This window comes from Chrysochloris asiatica, unplaced genomic scaffold (genome assembly GCF_000296735.1).
Source record: "Chrysochloris asiatica unplaced genomic scaffold, ChrAsi1.0 scaffold00259, whole genome shotgun sequence".
NCBI lineage: Eukaryota > Metazoa > Chordata > Mammalia > Afrosoricida > Chrysochloridae > Chrysochloris > Chrysochloris asiatica.
The window spans coordinates 590,372-598,768 of NW_006408777.1; the positions used below are offsets into that span (position 1 = coordinate 590,372).

Here is an 8,397-nt window from a genome sequence, read left to right on the forward strand (position 1 = left end):
GCTGGATCTCCCCTCCTCGTGAACCAAACACTCGTGACAACTATGTCGAGGTCAAACCCCGGCAACTATCCAAATAGTACTCATCAGACTTATGTAATGATTAAGCTAGAGCCTCATATATCTGCTTACACTAATCATGGAGGAAGAAATAAGGGAAAACATGATAAATCATCTATTGTTTACAATGATTTCTATCAATGAATTACTAATTATTAAATACGGCATGGCAGACAGACAGATAGATAAATAGAGATAGAGATACACAATGCTGTCAAGTTGGTTCTGACTTGTTGAGACCCTGTGTAGAGTGTCCAAGGAATGGCTGGTGGGTTTGAACTGCCATCCTATGGTTCAATCCAACCATGAAGTCCAGTGCATGACAGATAGGTAGATAGACATATAAATAGATAACAGATAGATGGATGAATGAATAGATACATATATCAACTTTAGTGACATTAGCAAAAGTATATCCATATTATTTTTTATCTTTATTAGAATTTGCAAGATTGATTCTCATTTAACTTGTTGCCTTTCAGTCAATTTCAATTCATAGCAACCCTACATATTCTTACCCACATAGTCATACCTACTATTTATTAAGGAGCTCTGGTAGCATAGTGGTTATGAATCGGGCTGCAAACCATAAGGTCAACAGTTTGAAACTACCAGCTGCTCTGTGGGAGAAAGATGAGGCTTTCTGCTCCTGTAAAGATTTACAGCCTTGGACTCTGTTTAGGGTCGCTATGGGTCGGAACCAACTCAACAGCACTTAAAAACAACAATTTATCAAATGCTTAACACATGCCTGGCACTGTTGTAACCATTTTACATGAATTCATTTAACCCTCTCAGCAAGTCAAAAACAGAGGTGCTATTATTAGCACTGTTTTTCAGATAGGGAAATCGAATCACAGAAAGGTTATGTAACTTGTTCAAAGTCACTCAGCTAATAATCAGAGGCAGGATTCAAATATATCCAGTCTGACTTCAAAGTCTATATTTTTAACTATTATTTTCTAATTATTTCTATGTTGATTCTTTACTTGTTGTTAAGTGCCTTTGAATCAGTTCTGAATCATAGCAACCTGATATAGGGTTTCCAAGAAGTAGATGGTGGGTTTGAACTGCCAATTTTGTGATTAGCAGTCAAGTGCTTATCCTACGATACCACACCAGGACTCACTAGTAAACTATTAACATCATATCACAATATTAAATCATATTTATAATTACAACATATTTATGAAATCAGCTGATTAGAAGAATTCATGATTAAATATGATATGTAAATATTCAAAATATGGCAAAAATGGGTTGTAGAGCAATTTGAATTTAAAGAACAGAAAATACAATGTATCAAAATTTTGCTTTGTTTGAAACACGAAAAATTAGCTCATAATTTAGGCAGAAAATTGTAGACCACCAGTATTGTTGTTGTTGTTGTTGTTAAGTGCCATCAAGTTGATTCCAACCCATAGCGACCCTGCATAGGATTTCCTAGGAGCGGTTCGTGAGTTTGAACTGCCAACCTTGTAGTTCAAATGACTTTGCAGTCTCACGTATTAACCTACAACACCACACCAGGACTCCATGTACTTCAAATTATATTCTAAGTAGTCTACACAGAAACCTTACCTGCCCAGGAGTACATTAACAAGTAGAATAATATCCAAATATTAGTGCCATTGCAAATTAGTATGCTTACAAAATTGGATCAGAAGTTTATTTCATGGTAGTGATTTGTAAGCATTTCACTGATTAATCTTATATACTAATGTTATTTTATTATGCTGGTGTTTTACCCAAGTAGTGTGTTTTGTTTTTTGTTTTTTTAACAAATGCTAAACCTAAAAAAAGTTCTTCAAGGCATAAGAGAACTAATGGTTTACTCCCACACTTAGAGCAACTTGAAATTGGTACCTGCTACAGATCTTTTAAATTACAAAGAGACATTATTAGATAATAATATATGCCTATATGTATTTTGAAGGAGCTCTGGTAGTGTAGTAGTTATGAGTCGGGCTGCTAACCACAAGGTCAGTAGTTCGAAACTACCAGCCATTCTGCAGGAGAATGATGAGGCTTTTCTGCTCCTGTCAAGATGTTAAGCCTCAGAAACCCTATACAGGGTTGTTATGAGTCAGAACTGACTCCACGGCACACTACCACCACCACCACCATATATATTTTGAGGGAAACAATGTGGTCCTATCCACAGATAAAATTTGACTTATGCAATTGAATGAATGCTTACCTGGTAATAAAGTATTTGGATTAAAGCAGGGTATTATTTTGGTCTTCCCCTGAAAAAGACAGAAAAAAAAAAAAAAAAAAGAAAAGAAAACTATCCCATGTTAACATAAAATTCCTAAATTTTTAGAGTAAAAACTTTATTAGAAGTAAAAGACTAGATTGAAGGTTTACCTGGATGGTATCAATTGCCGCATAGCTATATGGGTGTATCATTGAAGCAGCACTGGTTGGTTCCAATTAGATCCTTTGCCCTCAGTCTATAGCCTGTTTTCCTTCTGCTACTGAAGATAACCTACCTCTGTAACTCTTGGTGGAAAACTGACAAATGATGTCTATCTATCTATACCTGGTTAGCTACTCTATCTGCTCCTAGCACATCTGTGAAGTCCTGGTGTGACACTGTAGGATAAGCACTGTACTACTGCAAAAGGAGCTCTGGTAGCATACTGGTTACGAATCAGGCTGCGAACCTTAAGGTCAGCAGTTTGAAACTACCAGCAGCTCTGCGGGAGAAAGATGAGGCTTTCTACTCCCGTAAAGATTTATACCCTCGGAAACCCTGTACAGGGTCGCTATGGGTCGGAACCGACTCGATGGCACTTAACAACAACAACAACTAACTGCAAAATCAACCATTCAAATCACTCCTTGAAAATCCTATACAGGGCCACTATGAGTCTGAACCAACTCGATGGCATTGACAGCAGGATGCACATCCACCCCTGAGACCTGAGTTTCAGTATAAAAAGTCCAAACCCTGGCTCAGGGAGCTCTTAGAAATGACGTTCCTCTGCCTGCTTGCTTCTTAGCTCCTAACAACCCTGGCTCTCTCTACTTCTTGTTTTGTCATATTTGGACTGAACAATTCCTTTCTAGGATCTATTCTACTCTCTTTATCCTAATACTACTATAAAAAGATTTCATTTTAATCCAGTTTTATAAAAAGTTGATTTAAGTTTTAAGGGAAATAGCTGAGCCATTTTTCAACAACTGACACTTTGAATCACTATTTTAAGTAAACCAAACCAAACCCATCATCATCAAGCTGATTCAGACTCATAATGAATCATCTGAATCAATGATAATAGGGTTTCTAAGACTAAATCTTTATGGGTGCACAGCCTCATCTTTCTCCCAAGGATCAGCTGGTGGAGTTGAACCACCAACCCTGCAGTTAACAGTCCAACACTTTTCCCACAGTACCACCAGGGTTCCTTACATTTCTCAGGTCTTATAGGCAGACAGAACTGTCACATTAGTGGGATGTCTCTTATAAAATTATTATAATGATGCAGATGCAATAGGGAAAATTATCATATAAATGCTGTCTCTCCCTTACTTTAATGAAATCCAGGCACTTTAAAGACATCCAACTAACTTTTTCCATGATAACTGACGTCTATCAGTTGAAGAAACAGACCCATTCCTATTGCAAGCCTTGGTACTTTCAATAACCATGCTAAAGTTGGACAGTGAATAAGGCAAACCATAGAAGTGATGCAACTGAAATATGGTGTTGGAGGAGAATATTTAAAGTACCATGGACTGCCAAAAGAACAAAAAATCTGTGTGTTTTTTTCTACAGCCAGAATGCTTCCTGGAAGACAAGTCTCTCATACATTGGATATACTGTCAAGAGTCCAGGGAGAAGTCTATCACACTTGGTAAAGTGGAGGGTTGGAGAAAAAGAGGAAGACCCTCAATGAAATGGATTGGCACGGTGGCTACAGCAATGGGTTCAAATGTAGCAACGATTGTAAGATTGTTGCAGGAATGGGCAATGTTTCATTCTGTTGTGTATAAGGTCACACTATGAGTTGGAATGACTCGATGGCACTTAACAACATATAGCCTCATCGTTCTCCCAGAGAATAGCTGGTGGGCTTAAACAGCTGACCTTGTGATGCTCACTCCAGGTACAGACACACACAAATAAGTATGTACATATATACACATACATATGTGTATATACATATAGATAGATATATAATTTGTTGTTGTTGTTGTTGTTGTTGATAAGTGCTGTCAAGTTGGTTCCTGACTCATAGCAACCCTGTATAGGGTTTCTAAGGAGCACCTGGTAGGTCTGAACCAGCAATCTTCTGTTTAGCAGTCCAGTGTTTTCCTCTTTTCATACAGTACCACACCAGGTCTCTCTCTCTTTAAATATATATACACACATATATATATGTCTGTGTATGTGTGTTGTTGTTGTTGTTTTGTTGTTAAGTGCCTTTGAGTTGGCTCTGACTCATAGCAACACTGTATAGGGTTTCTGAGGAGTGGCTGGTGAGCTTGAACTGCCAACGTTACAGTTCAAACCAACTTTGTAGTCCAGTGCATTAGTAAGAAGTCCTGGTAGTAGGTAGAATAGTTGGTTACATGCTGGGATGCTAACTGTAAAGTCAGCAGTGTGAGTCCACCAGCTGCTCCAAGAGAGAAAGCTTTACAGCTGCTCCCATAAATATTTACAGTCTCAGAAATCATATGTAGTGTCATTATGAGTTGAAACCAACTCGACAACACACAGCAGTAATAGCATATATATACAAACATATATATGCACTGGACAAAGTCAGTTTGAACTGCAAGGTTGGTGGTTCAAATTCACCAGCTGCTCCTTGGAAAACCCATATAGGGTCACTATGAGTCGGAATCCACTAGGTGGCACTTACAACAACAACAGCAATATATGAGTCGGCTTCAAACAGTTCATGGATAAATGGAATTAAAGATAATGGAATTTTCATATGCACTTAATGAAGGTCCTTCATATACCATACAATTATATATATAGCAATGCAATTGCTTTTAAATACTTTTATTTTAAATAATAACTTACCTTATATTGAATATCCTGGAGAATTTCAGTCACAGCTTTCAGGCCTACATGTTCTTTTCCTATCTGAAATGTAAAGCACAAACCACAACAACAAAATTTTCAAATGCTTAATCTTTGAAAGCAAGGCTTCAGTCTACCTGAAAGTCCTTCTTAGTTAATAATTAAATGATTTTTTTAAATTAATAACCAGGCTGACATCTACATCAGGTAGCTAAAGTTATAAGAGAAATGAATATATAAAAAATATATATAACATCTAAGAATCCATTCTAAATTCACCTTGCTTACATAGTTTTTATTCCAATGCTATCTATCTATCTATCTATCTATCTATCTATCTATCTATCTATCTATCTATCTACATATTGTCATATAAAACTGACAATAATTTTTTTTAATTAAGAGTATACAGTACATAAGGAGCTCTGGTAGTGTAGTGGTTATGAGTCATGCTGCCAACCTCAAAGTCAGCAGTTCAAAACTACCAGCCGTTCTGTGGGAGAAACATGAGGCTTTCTGCTCCCATAAAGATTTACAGCCTCGGAAACCCTGTGAAGGGTCACTGTGAGTCGGAACCGATTCCACGGTACTTACCAATAACAACAAATACAGTACATGTCCAATCTCTTTCATTTTACCTATGGCATTTATAAATTAGTGTTTCAAAGATTTGCTCTCTATTGGAAAAAAAAAAAAATGTTTTAACTTAGGAAAGAAGGTATGTGGCTTCATATATTAAAAGCACCAAAATCAGGGTAGTGTTTCTTATTTTTTCCACACTTCTTATTTTGAATTGTATGAAGGTCCACAGGGCAAAGCAGTATTCCATTCAACAGTGCATATGCATTTAGTTTCATGTCACTGATTGAAATCCCAACAATGTGACACCATGTGTAACACATGTCCTCCCTCTGTTTCCCTTTTCTATTCCTAATCCTACTAAATTTTGTTCTTAGGAAGACACTGACCTTTTGATTATTCTAAAGTGTTTATGCCACCCCTAGTGTTATTGTTCTCCCTATAATCTGACTATTACTTGGCTAAACCTTAAGTCATGGGGTGAATTCAATTCTAAGCCTCTAGGGTGACTACCATTGCCTCGGGAGTTCAGGCAGCCTCCAGTTGACTAGTAAGTCTGGTCTTTTTCATGGTTTTGAGTTTTGTTACACATTTTTTCCCACTCTTTTCTGGACCTTCTAATGTGATCCCTTTCAGAGCAGTTGGTTTTAGTACCTAGGCACCATCTAGTTCTTCTGGTTTGGTGGTTGTGAAGACTGATGTTCTTGTAGTCCATTAGTCAACTGGACTATTTCCATGCATCACTTCTTTCCTCCAGGAAGGGAGAGACCAATAGTTTCACCTTAGATGGTTGTTCACTAACTTTTAAGACCTCAGTCACTATTCACCAAAGCAGGATGTAGACCATTGTCATTTTTGATTATGTTATGCCAATTGACCTTGGATGACAAATGTTTCTTTAGTACAACTGAACATAATCCTCTAACTGCTTTTTTAACCTTAGATAAATTAGAACATACAATTTATAGGCTTCTATTTCTACCACTCATCTCAGTTTGTCATACCATGGTGGGCTACATGCTGCTTTGGTTCTGAAATTTGATCATACATGCAATCAAGTTGCACTGATAATTACTGGTGATTGGACTGCAAAAGTTAGAAACAAAACTGGAAACAAAGAAGGAGGATTAGCAGTTTGAAAACCCAACCTTGTTGATAGAAATAATGTTGAAAATCATATGATAGAGTCTTGTAAGACCAACAACTTATCCATTTCAAATACCATTTTCAATGATATATATGGCAGCACTACATGTGAACTTTACCAGACAAAATGCAGAGGAATCAAACTGGCTACAAAAAGATTATAGAGATCAAAGCAATCCGTCAAAATAAGCCCAGGGCCAACTGCATAACTGACCATCAAATAATTGCTCCTATGAAAGTTCAAGCTGAAGTTTAAGAAAATTAAAGCATGTCCAGGGAATGATTAACCAGCAAGTATGACAGGTTGACAAGGTTCACTCCCGGCCCACCCCAGGGCAGAGAACCATTCTGTAGGTGGAGACAAAGCATAATGAGCACAAGAAAGCATGTGGGCACAACAAGAAATTCTAGTCAAGCCCAGAAGTGACCTTGAGAAGCATCCTCCACAAGAATGGCAGTGGAGGGCGCTTCCCTGACCTGGCAGCACAGGTGCACGGGCTCTGGGTAAGGGTGGGTGATATCGCACGGGGGAGGCCCCTGCCTGGTAGACAGACAGCCTTTGGGCAAATGTAAGACTTCAGCCTCCAACATTGTGGACTTGCTTTTTTGAAGGGCTGAACTGCAGGGGAGTTGTGAGCATTTGGGCCTGCGCTCAGCTCCCGCTCCGGGACTGCGGCCACCCCGTGCAGAGCTTGGAGAGCGGGGTTTGAGTGGACCCGTTCGGAGGGTGGGCACGCCCAGAGAGCTGGCGGGGCCACAGGAACTGGCACGGTCCTTCGTGGGGGGGGCTCATTGATATGGGAGGCGTTGTCGGTGTGGATGTAGAATGGGCCAGGTGCCCACAGAGCAGGGTAACAGAGAGAGACGTTTTTTGATGTCATCAGACAGGGACGCCATCTGCCTGCAGCCACTAAGCCCGCCCTCCACCCCCTCTGCCTAGGCTAGCCCTCTGCCCAACACCAAGGCTCAGGCCCGCCCATCAAGGCACAAGCCAGCACAGGCGGAGACACTCTGAGGTGGTTTTTACCAGCAGCAACAAGGCAGTCATGCTGTGGCTCCGCAGGTTAAGTGACCAGACTGCAGAGCCTTTTGAACTGCAAGGTCAGTGGTTCGCACCCACCAGATGCTCCTTAGAAACCCTATACAGGGTCCTTTGTGTGTGTGTGTGTGTGTGTGTGTGTGTGTGTGTGTGTGTTTCTGTGTGTGACTAGAGATTGTCTTAATTAATCTTGTTATTTTTTCTGATGCTGAATTCTTTTTTTTTGTTTGTTTTTTGTCTTGCTTTGTTTTTGTCTCTATCGCTTTTGTTTTTGATTTTGCTTTTGGTTTTGTTTTCTACCGACTGGTATTGCTTGGCTGTCACATAGCCTCCCTTCTACTATTGGAGGACTCTTTGTACCCCTACATTACACGAAAAGAGTCAGCAAGTGCTGCCAAATAGCCAAGTTGCAGTAACACTTTATAAAAAACAAAAACCCAGGCAAGAACCAATACCAGCTGCCATAAACCAAGGAAACAGACAACACATATAACAGTTACTCTGAGTTAAGCAATAAAAAGAGTGAAAAGGGAAG

The 8,397-nt window shown here is 39.2% G+C and overlaps 1 protein-coding gene across 1 annotated transcript in view; it reads right to left on the reverse strand.

Annotated features, from left to right (window-relative positions):
* Window positions 1-8,397, reverse strand: part of CA8 (carbonic anhydrase VIII) — a 187,988-nt gene that overhangs the window by 33,477 nt on the left and 146,114 nt on the right. The window contains exons 5-6 of the mRNA XM_006874043.1: window positions 5,099-5,161; window positions 2,258-2,306 (exon numbers count right to left, since the gene is read on the reverse strand). Of these exons, the coding sequence (XP_006874105.1) occupies window positions 2,258-2,306; window positions 5,099-5,161 (112 nt within the window). The remainder of the gene's footprint in view (window positions 1-2,257; window positions 2,307-5,098; window positions 5,162-8,397) is intronic.